Source organism: Pan paniscus, chromosome 10 (assembly GCF_029289425.2).
Source record: "Pan paniscus chromosome 10, NHGRI_mPanPan1-v2.0_pri, whole genome shotgun sequence".
NCBI classification, from domain to species: domain Eukaryota; kingdom Metazoa; phylum Chordata; class Mammalia; order Primates; family Hominidae; genus Pan; species Pan paniscus.
The window spans coordinates 55,416,077-55,435,769 of record NC_073259.2 but is presented as its reverse complement, the minus strand read 5'-3'; the positions used below and the strand labels follow the sequence as shown (position 1 = coordinate 55,435,769).

At 36.6% G+C, this 19,693-nt stretch overlaps 1 protein-coding gene across 2 annotated transcripts in view; it reads right to left on the bottom strand.

Moving 5' to 3' along the window:
• The window catches only part of CPNE8 (copine 8), a 280,364-nt gene that overhangs the window by 82,053 nt on the left and 178,618 nt on the right, over positions 1–19,693 (bottom strand). For both annotated transcript variants that reach the window (XM_003825722.7, XM_063593096.1), the window contains 2 exons: positions 19,560–19,613; positions 18,486–18,547 (listed from right to left, as the gene is read on the bottom strand). In XM_003825722.7, coding sequence (XP_003825770.1) covers positions 18,486–18,547; positions 19,560–19,613 — 116 coding nt within the window. The remainder of the gene's footprint in view (positions 1–18,485; positions 18,548–19,559; positions 19,614–19,693) is intronic.

Below are 19,693 nucleotides of genomic sequence, written 5' to 3'. Positions count from 1 at the left end.
GTAGTTCTCTTAGTACAAACTATTGTGATATTTCCTTCTTTCTCCAAATATTCGGCCTGGAAAGACCTAAATACAATGCAGGGATTGAATCAAATTCACACATTTTTTTTTTTTCCTATGGAAACAACAACCTTTCTTGCTTATATTCAACAAAAACTGGTATAGATTCCCTTTATATTAATAGTTACATGGTATTTTTTTCTCAGAGTAGAAATCAGGTTTATAGGCTAAGAATATAGGCTAATTTGGAGCATAACACTAACCAGCATGAACCTAAGTGAGTACAAACTTTTAGAAAAAGAATATAGTAAGACTTCTGGGAGAACATTTTCAGATAAAAGCCCCTTTGAGGGATTGAAAAGAACAATCACCATCAGCGCATTGCTTCGTCATGCTGTGGTAGGGAGAGAAATGACTGTGATACATGGCAGTAAGGTAGATTAGAAAGGGTGTGGATTTTGAATCTGAATGAACTGGGTTTGAGTCCCAGCAACCCAGTTGGTGACGTTAGCCAAATTTCAAAACTCTTGGAGGGCAGGTACCTGGCAGATAGAAAAAAAATGAGAACTGAAAGGAAACAACATGAGATATTACATATACATTTTATTTTACACACATAATATATATATACATATATATCATAAGATATTCACATTATACTTATCACACATTATATATAATGTGATGTTACATGGCTTGTACCAGTTAACCACAAAATAATTTTAAAGAGAAGATACTATCATCCTCTTTTTACAGAGAAGGAAATCTATGCTCACAAAACGTAATAATTTCCATGCCAGTAATAAACAACGGCATTGGAATTTGAATTCACATTCAACTAATCTGTTTCTCCAGTTAAATATTTGCAAACTTTCTGGCTATAATAGGCACACAATAAAGGATATGGATTATATTATTAATATTATGCCATAATCCTAGAAAAAAACTAAACAGATGTTCTTTTTTGTGTGTGACCAAATGAGCTTTCAATATAAAAGAGATTAATCCTCCTGAAAATCAATAACAAACCCAAATTTGATCTGAATATTTTACGAAGTTTGCTGAAACCTGTGTTCTACAGGTTTTGATAAAGGAATTTTTGGTTTTGAAGAAACACTGAATTTTATCCATTGATTTTCTCATGAGAAATGGGATTCTTCTATCAAATATAGACAGTAAATATTCTTAATGATAAAAAAATCTGGATATAATCTCATGCTTGGGCAAATTTTTTCTTCTATCAAATATGTTATCAAGTATATAAATAACAAAATAATATGTATATATTCTTTTTATGTTATTTTATTCAAATAACACCTCATTAGGAATAAAAAATAACTTTGAGCTTTAAGACTATATGTTTTAGCAGATTATAAAGATCAATTTAGAAGTCCAGTCTTTGGTTCAATCTCTGTACACTGTAGGAGAAGACACATTACTATCTTGATTCAACTCTCTCTTGCAACAGTGTCTGCACAATGCTTTCCACATATTGAAACTTCACTGTGTTCACTGGGCAAATGGATACGTTTGTTTATGACTGTTTATAACTTGTTCTCCAGGGTAGCCCAGAATGCTACAGCATAACCGTCAGCTTCCTAGAAGCACTAGTTGCAGATACAAGACTTCAGTAGTCATAGATGCAAAGGTCCTCTCAAAGACAAAGTTGTGCCTACCAAAGCTACAAAGAAAAGTTATGGTTATTCACTAAAGAACCATACATAAGAGTTAAAAAGAAGAGAGAGCAGAGGACAGGCGCAGTGGATACCACCTGTAATCCCAGCATTTGAGAGGCTGAGGTGGGAGGATCACTTGAAGCCAGGAGTTCCAGACCAGCCTGGGCAACATACTGAGACCCAGTCTGTATAGAAATTTTAAAAAATAACCAGGTTGGGTGGTGTACACTTGTAGTCCAAGCTACTTAGGAGGCTGAGGTGTGATGATCTCTTCAGCCTACAAATTTGAGGCTGCGGTGAGCTATACTTGCACTACTGCACTCCAGCTTGTGCGACAGAGTGAGACTCTGTCTGTTAAAAAATGAAAATAAAAAGGAGCAGATATTTAGAATTAAACTTACTAAAACTATCAATAGCTAAACTAAATTATAAAACCATGTAGACTATGTACAATAAAACAATGAACTGTAGAAAAGAAGACAAGATAAGAAAAAGAGGAGGGAAGGAAGGTAAGAAGGAAGGAAGGAAGAAGAACGAAAGGCAGGACCAATGAGCACTGTTGAAACCCAGGACATTCTAAGCCTAAGTATAAAAGGTGGATGCATTCATTTAGCACTAAATGATAAATAAGACCATTTGGTAATTATGGTGCAACAGAGACACTCAATGAGTAAAGCAGAATCCTGAAGCATATTTGATGACTGATTGATGACAAGATTTGATTAATTCTTTGTCTCATTCTGCATGTCAGGAAGAATCTCTTGCCTTTATTACTTTGAATCAGCAGCAGCATTCAGCTCAAAAGGAAAATATTACGGCTTACTAAATAAAGCAGCTCATGCTAGCGATGGTCACTTAGCCTGCTATCACACCATTGAGATTTTTCTACTTAGAAAACCACAGTTCAACAATGATTTATGGAGCACCTTTCAATTGCCAAGCACTGTGCTATAGGATGAAGAGAAACAGGAGCAAATAAAACACCATTCTTGAACTCACAGAGCAAAACTCCAGCTTTATATTGTTCAATGACAAAGATAGCACGGCATTTTATCATTGAATTCAAAATCAATAGCATAACCTAAAATTCACCTGCACATTTACTGTGAATATCAGTTTGTTCAATGCCATGATTCCTAAGAGTTTCCATTCATATTATAATACATACTTACTAAATCAAGTGTCATATTCTATGTATTTAGAAAATATTAACTGATAAAAAATTTAAAGAAAGTTCCTAGCAATACTATAACCTCAAGCTATAAAACAGGTTTCTTGAAGACTTTAATACATAATTTGTTATAAAAGTAAACCAAACAACATTTCAATCAGTAACGTCATTACCCTTTTTCATTCTCTAATATTGCTTGAAGCCTAACGTTAGAGGAAAAAAAAAATCAATCGTGTCAAAGTAAAAAAAAAACCCCAAATTTATATAAGATTACTCCTGACAGAATATTCATAAAACAATCACATTTAAATCCTCGAAACATTTTGTTTAGGAAGTGTTACTTTAGCTGTCATTTTATGTTTTAGAAGCAGATAAGACAGAAGGATTTCATAAAATCCAGTTAGCAGCATTATATTTTAGAATATAAAAAGTTATGCCTGCCAAATTGCATGAGTTAGTACTAACATCTTAGGAGATCTCCCAATACATATGTCCTAGTACTACTAAAATATGAACTTGGAAAATGTCCCTATTTTACCATCTTTCCAAAAGCTGTGAATGACAGAGAAATCAGATGTCAAGATGAGAATAATTTACTAGCACAGCAAAGATCCACAGGAAGCAAGTATATATGTGAGTATCAAAGAAAACTAGACACACATATACACATACAGAGAGTAATACCATCTTACATGTGTTTTCTACAGCTGTTATTTTGAATTAATTACAGAGAACTAACAAAACTGTGATAGGGATGTGCAGAAGGCTTGTTTTCCTTTCTTCCCAATTTCAAATCTAGTTCAGTTGCACAAACTGAACTTTGTAAATTATACAGTGGATTTCTCCCACTCCTTTTTAAATTAATCTTGACAAACAGATTCACATCCACTAGCTGTTGGTATCTAGAACCCAAAAATGTAGTTGGGATGCCCACCTAACAATAATATTCCTCTCATTCTTTCTATGTTGGTACCAGGACTATGCTTCTGCCTTGATTTACCAATATGTATTCTAGTTCACACTTTGGTTCTGGAACATGCCCTGAAGCCCTGGTGCACTTGCCTCAAACATTGTCATCCAACCTAACCCTTCTTGACCTTCTCTCACCATGGGCTAAACCCTGAGCCCTTTTCTGTCTTATCCTTTTGCTTTTCTTAAAATTGGTTCAACTACCTGAATGACAATGCAGACCAGATGCCTCATTCCAAACTTTGTTGCATCTTCAAAATTCTGGCATCCCATGCCCATGAACTACTCAGTGAATTAACCTTGCCAAGTAAGGTCTGCTAGAATGAGGGCGGGTTTTGAGATGCACAAATGCAAATTCAGATATAAATACTTTCACTCATGATTCACGTGATCTTGAAAAAACTATTCAATCTTCTGCAGCTCACTTGTAAATAATTATAAAACCTTCCCTGATTGTTGCTGTGAGGACCATAAAAGAACCTGTCCTTTAGAAGGCCCATTAAGTAGATGACTCATTATTATCACGATTATTGATACTAGTTTTTCAGAACGTGAGCATACTTCTTTGAATACTGGATTGTATAATGCTTATCAAATTTCTGGGTCTACCAGAGGTTCAGGTTATTGCAAAGAATCTGACGCTCCCATGTCAGATTTCCTTTCCTTCACACCCACTAATAAGGTACCAATCTGCTCAACCCAAAACTGAGCCATGAATTTATAATCTAACCTTGTTAGGTGTTATCTAGGTACTTCCTCAAACAAAATTCTACTGCATGAAGTAATTGTAAACTTTGACTTTTGCCTTATTTTCTATCCTTTCTTTCCTTCATGCACTCTGGATTCCTGGGGATCAGTGAAATGTCAAAAGTAACAATAAAAAAAATAACTGGAGACAAGAGATATGATCCCTCAACTCTTTATTCTTCAACCTTACTGAATTCAGTTTTTACAAATCAATAAAACTTTCTAATTTCTCTAGACTTTGAAGATTGATTTCTATATTTTTTTCACACAATACTACTACTCCAAAATACAACTTCATAAGGAGGCTAGCTTATCTTCATGCAATTCAAGAACACCTTATCAAAAAGGTATGCAAAATTGCCAACATTTTTTCTAACCAATAGTTAGAAAATATATGTGACATAATCAAAATAAACTAACAACAACAACAACAAAAAACCAACCCCAAACTGAAACTGTAAGCACTATCCATCAAAATCCCATTTAAAATGAGGTAGGTGCCAGAGAGGTAATGCCTGCCTAGTAGGAAGACAGTGAACTCTTGAGTCATATAGACTGGAGTTTGAATCCCAGAATCACCACTAGCTAGCTAGTTGTGACTCCTTGCAAAACTATCAAATCTCTGGGTCCTAGTTTTCTCATATGACAGATAGGTAACAACCACATTGAAGGAGACTTCTAAATGTTAGAAATAAAACTCTCAAGTACTTGCACATAGCAAATACTCTACATGCTGTAGGACAAATTTCGTGAGCAACCCATGCCATTTTCTCCTGGTTCATACTAATACTCTCCTCTGTTGGGTCAGAAGAGAGTTCTTTCTTTATATTAACATAAATTTATTTTCCACTAGTCCTTCCCATAATGTGGGTTAGTGATGTATCAAGGGTGGGGCAATGAAGCTGTAACCAGTACAGGCAGTAGAGGGGTACACTGTCTGTACAGAACTTAAATATAGTAATATATCTTATGCATATGCAACCTACATTTTAATATCACCGTACACTAGCAATTCTAAACAATGTCCGTGATAAATTCTTTCCCACTCTACTACCTCCTGCCCTTGGTAAGCTACTGTTTTTATGTATTTCTGTTTCTCCTGCTCCCAGCCCCCAACCTTTTAATTGCCCACCACTGTGAAACTATTTTAGAAATAGCAAAGTGTGTTGTCTACAATAGAATAATTTCACAGAAATAGATGATAAAATTTTGTTCCTACAAAAGTTTCTAAGTTTCGAAGAAAAGTTATATGTTTCAAGAGAAAATTATTAGTACATCATCAGGAGGAAAATATTTAAAGTTGTTTTCCTACTATTAATAATAGGTTTGCAAAAATTCATTGCTGTTGCATCACTCAGTTCTTTCAGTTTTCACTGTGTGTGGCTAAAAGTGCACACTGTAACCAAGCAAAATAACTATGAAACTGCCCAATACCAATAGAGTGTCAATATTTGGCAAGATTAGTGCTAGTCCTGATGATGAGGCATACCTGAAGAGTTTCCTTTGACTTTGAAATGGAGAGCTCTGAAAAAATTTATCTGCAGCATAACAAACTGGCAATGAAATCACAATCATAAAGTATGTAACTAGATATCTCTAAGCTTTCCCAGTGTACTTCTTTTTTTTTTTTTTTTTTTTTTCAGATGGAGTTTTGCTCTTGCTGCCCAGGCTGGAGTGTAGTGGCGCGATCTCGGCTCACTGCAACCTCCGCCTCCTGGGATCAAGCGATTCTCCTGCCTCAGCCTCCCAAGTAGCTGGGATTACAGGCATGCACCACCACGCCCAGCTAACTGTTGTATTTGTAGTAGAGACGGGGTTTCACCATGTTGGCCAGGCTGGTCTCAAACTCCTGACCTCAGGTGATCCACCCGCCTCGGCCTCCCAAAGTGCTGGGATTACAGGCATGACCACTATGCCCGGCCCAAGTATACATTTTAAACATACAAAAATGAGAATCAAACCTTAACCAAATAAATGTTTATGACAGTCTTCTTAATATTCCTAAAAGTTTGTTTTCTAAACAAACTTTTCAGTTTCGATATGATAATGTTCCATGTGAAAATGAGTTCAGTTTCGATATGATAATGTTCCATGTGAAAATATTTATAGAAGGCAGAATGGCTTTGTTTTTATTAGATTTATCCCTACTCAGCACCACAGAGTTTAGCTTTCCACTGATTTGATGAATGAAAGTACTTGGGTACCACAACAAAAAGCATTATAAATATTCTAGACATGTATATTCCATTTTCGAATAAGAAATTGGATTAAGGAAAAAAAAAAACTTTATAGTGTTGCATGTTCTGGCCAGATGTGCTTCCTGAAGCAACATAGCAACATATCCAATGCAATGATGCCATTTTTTTTTTTTTTTTTTTTAGAAGAGGTCTTGCTCTGTTGCCAGGCTGGAGTGCAGTGGCATCATCATGGCTCACAGCAGCCTCAACCTCTTGGGTTTAACAATCCCTGCCCCCGCACCTTAGCCCACTGAGTAGCTGGGAGAACACACATGTGCCACCACACCCAACTATTTTATATTTTTTAGTTTTTATGGAGATGCGGGCACATTATATTGTCCAGGCTGGTCTCACACTCCTGGGCTCAAAAGATCCACCTGCCTCAGCCTCTCAAAGTGCTGGGATTACAGGTGTGAACCACCATGCCCAGGCTGCCACCAATTTTATAAAACTAAATTAAATGTTTTACAGAGTCATTTCAATTGTTCAAGTATTTTTAAGTAAAAAAAATAATCTGTATGGGGCCTGTTGATAAAGGAACTTACTGATATTGATCTAGCCTCCAAAATAAGTAGTATCAAGAAGCCCACTTTAGCCTTTAAGATTAGCTTATGATAGGTAGATAGCTCTTTAAAAATTTTTTTCAAACAAGTTTTAGATTTAGAGTTGAGTTTGGGTTGGAGCGAACAGGACCGTCTGGACTGAAAGAAGTATCCTGGGGTTATCCTCAAATAGAAATGAACTACAAGCAAGTGATTTTCATGGGCTTTGTAAATTTGAATACATACTTTTTTCTTCATATCTCTTATAACTAGGGCAATTACTACAACAATATGATGACAACAATATGATGAGCTTAGACATATTAGAACTTTGAGATTTTTCAAAAAAATAATAGCTAGCATTTATTGAGGGTTAACTACATGAAATTTAGTTAACCCTCACAGCCACTCTATGAAATAATCATTGTTATTCATATTCCTATTTCACAGAAATGAAAACAGGTTATGCTAGCAAGAGGCAGATCTAGGATTTGAACTGTACAATTAATGCCAGAACCCAAATTCTTTGCCACTACTATACAATGCCTCAATTATCAGCAACCATTTCTTTGAAATTGGGCTGACTTTTTCGCAAACATTTATTCCTTATTGAATTTCTTATTCAATAAGGAAGTTACTGCCCACTTACTGTCTCTCCTATTACCTTCTCTCATACTCCCTTTCTCTTAAGATATGAAGAAAACAAGCTGTTTGTGCTTCTAATCTTGATTTTGCCCTTCCTCCAAGTAACTACAACGAAGATATAGAGTTCAGCTGAGACAAATTCTGGTAGAGGCAATACAAAAGCATGTTTTCTTATTCCAGAAAGCCTGGTCCATCTGTTTTATCTGATGATTGCTGTGTGACTCGTGGAGAGAGTAAGATCGCAAATTGATAAAATCTGAGAGAGACAGATGTGAGGGTTTGCATTCCAGTTTGTCACACTCTGTATTTAAAGTTCTATTTGTTCATTATGTTTTAATTTTGATAAGAAATTTGGGAGAAAAAAAGGGTAGAAAATCGTGCTCCAAATGGCCATCTAATTAGTCCGTATTTATTCAATGGCCACTCTGTGTTCAGACCTATAAAAATATTTTAAAATTATGTCTCTTTGAACAAACAAATCATACAAATAAACAATTAAAATGACATCCAGGGAAATTAGTATAAGCTCACCTGGACTCACTGGATGAGAGTCTGGCCTTTTTTCAAAGGATAAAAATGACAGTCTGTAGACCTCCAAGTTTCTAACACACTCAATTTTCTGATAAAAGCATAGACCAGGATTTCATGTTGACATGAAATTCTAGTGGCTTAGCAGGGACTCAGTGTGCAACAAAATTTGTGATCTGTTTTCCCCCTTCATCTGCCAATCAAAGAGATGTGGAAAACTTTATAGATATTTGTTCCTTAGTTACGGGGATGGGGAAGTGGAGTGTCATAACACTTGAGAGACATAGAGGACTAAAAGGCAGAAGAACCAAATTGAAATTTATGATTCTGTCTTCAGACACTTACAGCATGAGCTGCTGGGGATATGGAAGTATATATTCTACAAGTCTGTAAAAGTGAATAAACCCAGTTCACAAATAATAATAATTGAAATAATTATCATGCTACCTAAGAAATTATCTTAGATTTCATAACAGTATGTAATTTGAAATGAATCTGACATTGTCCTTATTAATGATAATTGAAGTATTCAATGCCAAAGGTTGGAGATTACTAAATAAACATTTTAGGTAGACAATTGTATTCAAATTTTAATATCTAAAATTATTGTTAATAAGTAAAGAGAAATAAAATAACTACAGGGATAAAAGTACAGAGTGTGATTAAAAATGATGACACCAAGGTCAATAATCCAGAAGAGACCATCAGTGTTTATTACACTATAACAAAGCTCCTTTATGAATATTCTTCTTCTGTCTAGAAAATAAAACTTTTCACTATTTCAAATTATAGAATGTATCTCATACTCCAGAAAAAACACAGCACTGCTTATCAAAAAAAAAAAAAGATCTAAAAATTAGGTTTGTATTTCAGAGAATATTTGAATAAAAATTGGATTTGGGTTGATTTAGAATGCATCTGTCTCATCTGCTCACTGTGTACCTGAATCCATAAATCTGTCTACTGCAGCTAAACACAATATTTTAGGGACTGAGACAATGAATGAAAAGTAACAAACTAACAACCTGGTTTCACAAACAATCAAGCTGGTATTTTCATGTAAATATCTACATCAATAATAACTAAACTAATGGAAGTGTATAATATTGAATACTACAAACCAGGCCTAAAAATAAGTTCCTTTGAAGGAAAAGATATTAAAAGGCTATGAAAACAATTTTGTTTAGTATTTAAATGTGTCTTTTCTTAACTCTGCATAATTTCTAATTGGATTCATGAGTAAAAAACCAACTTAACATTTTTATAATTTTTGATTCCATTATTTTTTTGTGAGAAGAAACAAGAAGAGATAAAATTTTAAATTGCAATTCAATAAGTTATTTCTGTGAATTTAATTGCAATGTTTGACTCTCAGCAAAATTGCTGAACAGTTCACAACAGTTGCCTGTTTCACACTCTTTCTCTATCCCTGTGCTCCCTTGCATCTGTTCTAAGAGAAATGTTTTATAAAATTAATGTAGAGGACAAAATAAATTCAAGAAAACTGAACTAAGTATTTGGATTAAGCAGAGCTAGCTAGAGAATCAATATAATTGTTGTTAATGATATCTTACATTGTAATTTTTCACCCTTTTGATGACGTCAAGCTTTACTTGTCAATTCAGATTCAACATGAGTATAACCCGGCAGTGGAAAGGTTATGATAATTAGGCCCCTAAATTGATGCAGGGATAGTTTAACATACGCAATTCAATAAATGTGATACATCACATAAACAGAATTTAGAAAACATACGATCATCTCAATAGAGGCAGAAAAGGCATTTAATGAAATCTAGCATTGCTTTATGATAAAAATCCCTCAACAAAATAAGCATGCAAAGGACTTACCTCAAAGTAATAAAAGCCATATATGACAAGCCCACAGCCAAAAGCATACTGAATGGAGAAAAGTTGAAAGCATTCCCCCTGAGAATTGGATCAAGACAATGATGCCCACTTTCACCACTTCTATTCAACATAGTATTGGAAGTCCTACCCAGCACAATCAGACAAGAGAAAGAAATAAAGTGCATCTAAATTGGAAGAGAGGATGTCAACCTGTTGCTGTTTGCCAGTGATATGACTGTATATCTAGAAATCCCTAAAAACTCATCTAAAAAGCTCCTAGATCTGATAAACGAATTCAGTAAAGTCTCAGGTTACAAAATCAATGTACACAACTCAGTAGCACTGCTGTACACTAACAGTGACAAGCTGAGAATCAAATCGAGAACTCAATCCCTTTTACAACAGCTGCAAAAGAGAAAGAAAAGAAAATACCTAGGAATATACTTCAGCAAGGAAGTAAAAGATCTCCACAGGAAAAACTACAAAACACTGCTGAAAGAAATCATAGATGACACAAACAAATGGAAACACATCCCATGCTCATGGATGGAAAGAATCAATATTGTGAAATGACCATACTGCCCAAAGCATTCTACAGACTCAAATGCAATTCCCATTAATACCAGCATCATTCTTGACAGAACGAGTAAACACTATCCTAAAAATCATATGGAACCAAAGAGAGAGCTCACATAGTTAAATAAACACTAAGCAAAAAGAACAAATCTGGAGGCATCACATCACCCAACTTCAGATTATACTGCAAGGCTATAGTTACTAAAGCAGTATGGTACTGGTAAAATGTAGGCACATAGATCAAGGAACAGAACACAGAACCGAGGTGTAAAGCCAAATACAACTAACTGATCTTTGAGAGCGCACAAAAATAAAAACTGGGGAAAGAACACCCTATTCAATAAATGATACTGGGAAAACTGGCAAGCCACATGTAGAAGAATGGAACTGAATCTCCATTTCTCACCTAATATAAAAATCAACTCAAGATGGATCAAAGACTTAAATTGAAGACCTGAACCATAAGAATTCTAGAAGATAACATCAGAAAAACTCTCTGGACATTGGCTTAGGCAAAGAATTCATGACTAAGAACCCAAAACCAAATGCAACAAAAACAAAAGTAAACAAATCAGACCTAATTAAACCAAAAAGCTTCTGTACAGCCAAAGAAATAATCAGCAGAGTGAACAGACAACCCACACAGTGGGAGAAAATATATGCAAACAATGAATCTGACAAAGGACTGGTGTCCAGAATCTACAAGGAATGCAAACCAATCAGCAAGAAAAAAACGATGACCCCATCAAAAAGTGAGGAAGGACATGAATAGACTGTTCTCAAAATAAGATATCCAAACAGTCAACAAACATATGAAAAAATGCTCAACATCACTAATTATCAGAGAAATGCAAATTAAAACCACGATGAGATACCACCTTATTCCTGCAAGAACAGCCATAATTAAAAAGTCAAAAAACAATAGATGTTAGCATGGATGTGGTGAAAAAGGAACACTTTTACACTGCTGGTGGGAATGCAAATTAGTACAACCACTATGGAAAACAGTATGGAGATTCCTTAAAGAACTAAAAGTAGAACCACCATTTCATTCAGCAATCCCACTACTGGGTATCTACCCAGAGGAAAAGAAGCCATTATATGAAAAAAACACTTGCACATACATGTTTATAGCAGCACAATTTGTAATTATAAATACATGTAACCAACCTATGTGCCCATCGACCAACAAGTAAACAAAGAAAGTGTGATATATATATATATATACACACATATATATACACCATGGAATACTACTCAGTCATTAAAAGGAACAAAATAATGTCTTTTGCAGCAAATTGGGTGCAGGTGGAGGTATTTATTCTAAGTAAAGTAACTCTGGAATGCGAAACCAAATATCTTGTTCTCACTTATACGCAGAAGGTAAGCTATGGTAACACAAAGGCATAAGAGTGATACAACGGACTTTGGGGATTTGAGGGGTGAAGTTTGGGAGGGTGGTGAGGGATTAAAGACTACATATTGGATACAGTGTATATTGCTCAGGTGACAAGTGCACTAAAATCTAAAAAATCACCACTAAAGAACTTATCCATGCAACCAAAATCCACCTGTACCCCCCAAAAAACTATAAAGAAATAAGCCTTGAAGTCAGAAAAAAAAAGTTCCCTGAATTGATGATGCCACCTTAAGCCAGCAACAAAACCATCCACAAATGCAGCAATCAGTGCTCTTATCTTAGTATTTTAAGTTAAAAGTGAGGAGTTACTGTGATTCATTATAAAAACCAAATTAAATTCAGCAATTTGTTCCAATTACCTTGAAATATCATACTTATTATGTATTATGGAAGGGCATCTTTAAAAAAAAAAGCTAAGTTTGATAATTCCACAAATCTTCAAATGTATTAATAAATATGCCCTCTAATGCATTAGTTTGGGTGGTTTGGTTGATGATAGCCCAAGGTTTTTGTTTATTTTATTCTTTTGCAGTGTCATCAGAGGGCATAATGGCCAGATGGGCTAACTTAAGAAGAGTCTCCCCTGAGGCATGCTGAAGATGAGCAGGATCAAAGACCAAGGTGTGAATATTGCAGAAGTTTAGCTGACTTGTTAAAAAAGGAATATAGCTCCAAACTACCTTTCTGTGTTTTTTCTTTAGTTGAAAATACACAATCCTTTATGGTGGAAGTCGGGGAAGAAGCAGGAGAAGACAAAAAGTTCTGAAAGGTCTGTTTCCAAAGACACAGCTGGTTTGACATGAGCTTTTACAGGAAACATGAAAATAGCTGATAAAAAGGTTTTACAGGTGAAAACTGACAAGGGCTTATATCTATTAAATTAGTGAAAATGAAAAAGGAGGGGCACTATTCAGAAAGGGTAAGGATATGGTAAACATCCTGCACAGATTTGGGGAATATAAATTCTTAGAGTATTTTAGCAATACAATTTAGAAATATCTAACAAATTGTGAAATACGTATATCATTAAATCCAATAACATTATTTCTAGGAAGGAACTCTACAGATATGCTTGCATATCTATACACAAATGCACTAATGAAATGCATAAAATGCCATGTACCATGCATTTACATTGCAGCTTTGTTTATAATAAAAAATGTATGTCACTAAAGCATGTATTAACAGGAAATTTTTAAATTAAATGATGTACAATCATATAATGGAAAACTGTTTACAAAAAGGTAGTAGTGACATACTAGCATATACACATAATACATTTAATGAACAAAACATACAATGCAGTGTATTGCACATAGTGTGATCCCATGATTATAAAAAAATAGTAATAGCAGATGCTAGCTATTATCATACACAAATTACACCTGAGAGTAAGTTGATAGGTTAGAGTAAGCCTTCTGTAAAAATGGAAACAATTATTTCAGAGTGAAGAAAAAATAAATAAGATGTCATTAAGGTCATGGAAGAGCTGGAAGATTGAATTGAATTATATCCTTTTACAAATGGACTTCAGAATATCCCATTCATGTGAACTACAGGAAACTACAGTTTAGATATTTTAAATGATTTGCCTGTCACTGTATAACACAAGGGTGTCATGACCAAGCTAGATCTCTTTACCATATCATTAATAAAAGTCAAATTTTAAATTTGTGCCCAATTTGGCTGGGTGTGGTGGCTCATTCCTGTGATTCCAGCCCTTTGGGAGGCCGAGAAGGGCAGATCACTCGAGGCCAGGAGTTCAAGACCAGCATGGCCAATATAACGAAACCCCTCTCTACTAAAAATGCAAAAATTAGCTGGGCGTGGTGGCATATGCCTGTAATCCCAGCTACTCAGGAGGTTGAGGCATGAGGATTGCTTGAACCCAGGAGGCAGAGGTTGCAGTGTCGCCAGCCTGGGCAACAGAGTTAAGACTGTCTCAGGAAAAAAAAAAAAAAAGAAAGAAAGAAATTGTGCCAATTGCTCTTAAGAAGTCCTTCAGGGCAAAGATATATAAATACATTTAAAGATACATAATACAATGATTATTATTGCTTGTTGATTTGGATTCCACTATCCAAAAGAATAAGTTAATGCCCCTGTATTTTACTTATAAACATTATATTGTAGTGAATAATAGTTAAATGCATAACTGTAATATATTTTAAGGATATTACATACATTTATAATATATCTTTGTATAAAAATAATGGAATATATGCAAATAATATTTTTTCATGTCCTTTACAAATAATAAAGTTTTATAGAAATTATCTTAGGTCTAGTTAGATTAATCATGTTGTGAAACTTAAACTATATTTCCCCAGGTCCCATTTGTAAATCAGAACTGGGTTCTTTTTTTTGAGACAGAGTCTTGCTGTCGCCCAGGCTGGAGTGCAGTGGTGCGATCTCGGCTCACTGCAAGCTCCACCTCCCCAGAACTGGGTTCTTATAAAAGCCTCAAGAAGCCAGGATTGGGGCAAACTGTACCCCATAAGGTGGGGCTCCACTTATAGAATAACTAGCATTTCTTCCTGCACAGGCAGTGCTATAAGTAGGAAGTGTGTAGCTAAGGAAAAGAATCCTAAGGTTTGTAAGCAACAGAAAAATATGACAAGTGTGATAGAGTTAAGACTGTCATTGCTTTAGGTACTACAGAATGCCATTTGCTCTGATTAGCCCTAAGAATTTTCAGCAGGAAAATGAGAGCAAACAATAAATGTGATTTATTGGTACCAGATTCTGAGAATGTTTTATACTGATAGACTCACACCCAAATACTGCTAGATTTGCACCGCTGACCGAACGTACTGGATATCTGTTATATATACACATACATACTCTTCACATGCTCATAAAGCAAAACAAAAAAAACAAGACAAAAACTGAAAGAAGTTTATAACATTTCAATACCACAAATCAGTATTTCTACATGTAAAATATAACCAGATATATCAAGTAATTTTTTTAAGTTATAAAGAAGGTGCTAAGGGATATCCATTTACTTACCTTATTTCTTTATCAACTATTGATGGCAGCAGCTGCTCCAGACAGCCTTACACTGCCATCACGCTGGCTGCAGCAAGGAGGCACAGCCGGGGCTGCATGCTCCGGGGAGCGTGTGGGAGCCAGGGACAAGTGGGAGCTCTGCCTTTTCCGAGTTGGGGTAGGAGCTCCCCAGGTGCACTGCAGTCATCCAAGCCATGGCTACAGACTCAGACCTCCCAGGCCACTCCTGCTCCATGGAGCAGGCAGGAGCTGCCCCCTCGCATTTCCCCACACAGCTGCAGTTGCCCAAACCACAGCTGCAAACTCAGGCATCCCTGTACCCTTGGGGGCCCAGGAAGAGCTCCTGCCCTCACAGGCTCAGAAGTGCCTACTCCCACTGCCTGGCTTCTCCCTGCTGTTGGCTTCCGCTCTAATCTTGGAGCAAAGTCAGTGCCGAGCCCAGGTGCCAAGAAGAGCAGCAGGAGGCAGACAGATTCCTGGGCCGACGGGATGGATGCCTGGTAAGGATGGGGTTGACCAGCAGCAGAAAGGGGCTACCCACTCTAGGGCCTCCTTTCTGCTGAGCACTTTAGAGACTTGCAGGGACATCAGGACTGCCAGCTGCAGAAAGGAGCAACCCACTCCAGGGCCTTCTGTCTGCTAGGAGCTGGGGAGATGATGAGAGGGCCTGCCTGCAGAGAAGAGCAACCCATTCCAAGGCCTCCTATCTGGGAGATCTGGGAAGATGATAGGACAACCTGCCTGCAGAGAGGAGCTTCCCACTCCAGGGTCCCCTCTCTGCTAGGAGCTAAACACTAGGGGCACCCTGGCTGCAAAAAGGAGCTACCCCCTGAGGGTCTCCTGTAAGCAGTTCTATTGCTCAATAAAACTCCTCTTCATCTTGGCTCACCCTTCATTTTCTGCATACCTCATTCTTCCTGGATATAGGAGAAGAACTTGGGACCTGCCAACTGGCAGAGCTAAACAAACTACAACACAAACAGGGCTGAAACCTGCCCATTGCTCACCATGTTGCAGGCATAGAGAAGGAGAGAATAGCTGTGGCCCCTGGGGAAGCCCAGACCTGGGAGCTCCCTGAGCCAGGGATGTGACTTCCTTTTTGGTGTCCTGCAGTGCCTAGCATCTTCAAGCTTTCGGGTGCCACTGAATTCCCCGGTGCCAGCCAGGGAAGCTGCTTGTGGTGCGTCTGGTCCAGCCATAGTCTTGCGGAGAGCTGGTACCTATGCCAGCACCCTGAGCTGCCCACCCTGCTGCAGCAGCCAGCATGTCTGACTGCACAGTGGCTGGATCTCACGCTCACACACCCCTCACCACTCCATACCTGATTCACCCTTGGCAGGCGTGGGATCCAGGCTGGTAGCATGAGAAAAGTGCAGCCTGCTAGGCCAAGCGGATGGAACGAGCCCAGCAGGCCCTAGCAAACTCAGGAAAAGGTGCCACCGGCCAGAGGTTTCAGGCCAGAAAAAGTGACACCCCAAAGATCCTGTAACACTATTACCTACAACTACTAAGGAGTTTTTACAGGAATAAAATATATTTTTATGACAAATTCAACATTCTATTTTTCTATCTTCTGAAAATAAAAATAGGCAAAGACATTGGAATACTAAGTGGCAAACTTTTTTTTCTACTTTGTACTTTAACTTTATTGAAACAACCACTGTTGCTTCTTAGTCTATGCAGCCACTTTGCATTTTGGATGCCCATATATAGCAAAGAGTACTCATTTAAGTAGGTATTTCGCTTGTTTGTTTGCTTTGTATCCTTAATTAAGAGCAACAAGAGGCAAGCTCTCTGGGTTTTGTGAAGCTATCTTTGTTCCCTTGGTCCCCCCACTCCCTCAACCCCTTCTTCAACCTGAGGACATTCTATCAGTGTCTTTATGGGGTGGCAGGGGGCTGTTGCTGAATCATAATTAGGAAGAGGTTTACGTGAGTGATATCTCTGTTATTCATCATGAAGTTACTAAACACATTCAAATTTGCTTCACTCCACTTTTGCGTATTGAAAATACAAGGTGAAGGAAAATAGAATATGTAGACATTTTATACTGCAAGACAACCAATGCTTTTTTTAAATCTCTGGGGATGATATGGTCTGGCTCTGTGTCCTCACCCAAATCTCATCTCAAATTGTAATCCCCACAATCCCCCTGTGTCGAGGGAGGGATTTGGTGGGAGGTGATTGGATCATGGGGGCAGTTTCCCCCATGCTGTTCTCATGATAGTAAGTGAGTTCTCATGAGATCTGATGGTTTTACAAGTGTTTGACAGGTCCTCCTTCACATGCACTCTCTCACCTGCTGCCATGTAAGACATGCCTTGCTTCCCCTGTGCCATCGGTCATCCGCCATGATTATAAGTCTCCTAAGGCCTCCCCAGACGTGAGGAACTGTGAGTCAATTAAACCTCTTTCCTTTATAAATTACCCAGTTTGGGGTAGTTTCTTTATAGCAGTGTGAGAACAGACTAATACAGGGGATGCTTGGTAAGGTTAAGAAAAGGAAGAAATAGGTTAAAATGAGAAGCAAAATTGAAAATACTTCCCTATTTACGAGGGTGTAAGAACTTATAGTACATTACCAACACAGGATCTGTCTGGGTTTGGAAAAATTTCAAAATTGGTTGCAACTATTTTTTTTTTCCTGAAATGTATTCCTGTCTGAGAGCTGTGGGACCAACTAAATGACTACACCATCCATTTCTGCATTCTGATTTTATGACAAGGCACATTCCTTTAATATTCTTAACCTAGTATATACATTTAAATCAGGCCCTGAAGCTTTTCACCTATATTACAAATAATAAATAGTACATGTAAAATGTCCTATGTATTAGGCAAACAAAAACATCCTATGAAAGTGAACATAATAGCCATATCTACAACTATTAATCATACAATATTTTCTTTTGGTTAAAGTTACAATTTGCCCCAAAAGTAATAGCTCTAGGTATGTACGTTTTTTCTTTATATCTGAAACAGAAGTCTAATAGGCTTGCCATCAAAATATAATAAAGGTGATCATTTCAGTGCCAGGTACCTCATGGTAGCGCTTGTTACACAAATTTTAGGAAATGCCTAAGCAACGAAACAATTTGAGAGAATTACTTACCCTCCCTTAATGTAGTCAAGGAATGAAACTTCTGTTTCTACCAAGAAAGAGAGTAAAGTTACCTGAAAAAGAAAAAGACAGAATTACCTTCTAGTTGTTTGTGACCCCCAAATAGACTTTTCTAACTATTAGAGAGAAAATCATATTTCTTTGCATTTTGAAACTCACTAAAGATATTATTTTTTATTAACATCTGCTAGGACTGATTGTTCTTACATTTTAAATCGTCTGAAGGAAAGGGACCAAAAAAATTAACCAATGTCTTTCTATGACCAGTTTACTTCCTTTGAAGACCAGCATGAAAATTATCTACAAGGACATTGTGTTACTTCCCATTTTAGATAAAAGGAAAGATGAAAGGGGATTGGAAAATGGTTAAAACCAAAAAACCAAAATCAGTGAGCAAAGCCTTCAAGAGGAAATGTGTGTTTTCAGTCAGGATTCTGTAACGAGCTCATCTAATATTTTAACTGTCTTGCTTTATAGAGATCTTTAAAAGAAAATTGAGGGAAAAGTTAGATTTTGCTACTGCCCAAAAAAGTTTACCTTAAGAAAAAACTCTGCAGTATTTTTTCTTAAAATAGGATGATATTGATTTTTTTATATTTTTTGATACATCTTTGCCTTCTGTACTGATTTAGTACACCATTCCCACAGAGTTGTCAATTTTACTGAGCACATACACATCCCACGAAACGAGTCTTACTTGTTAAGTATAGCCTATAAAGAGTATAGTATTTCTTACTACCATTTGTGTTTTTTACATCTGCCTGATTCATTATACTTGGATTCCACTGAATGAAGAGTTCATAACAAAACTTCAGCCTCTCTCAGAGGCCTTGCAGCCCCTAGGATAATCTACAAGAAGCCAAGTCACTACCTTCTATAAGGTATTCTTGATTACAATCTGTCCCCTGAGAAGTTGATTTTTCTATTGTGTTCCTTCATATTAAAACCCTGAGTGAAACACAGCTCAGTTTTTTTAATTGCTTCCAGTAGGATTAAAGATGCCATCTACATATATGCTTATTCATTTATTTTAATCTTTAATAAATAACATAAAATTTGACTTACTGTTCCAGAATTAGTATATTTTTTCTTTTTTCCTTTCTTTTTGGGATTCACCACCTTAAAAAGCAGATAAAACAATTAAAATGTGTTAGGTTTTATACCGAAGTTTTATATTGAATTTTTAAAAATGTGAAGTT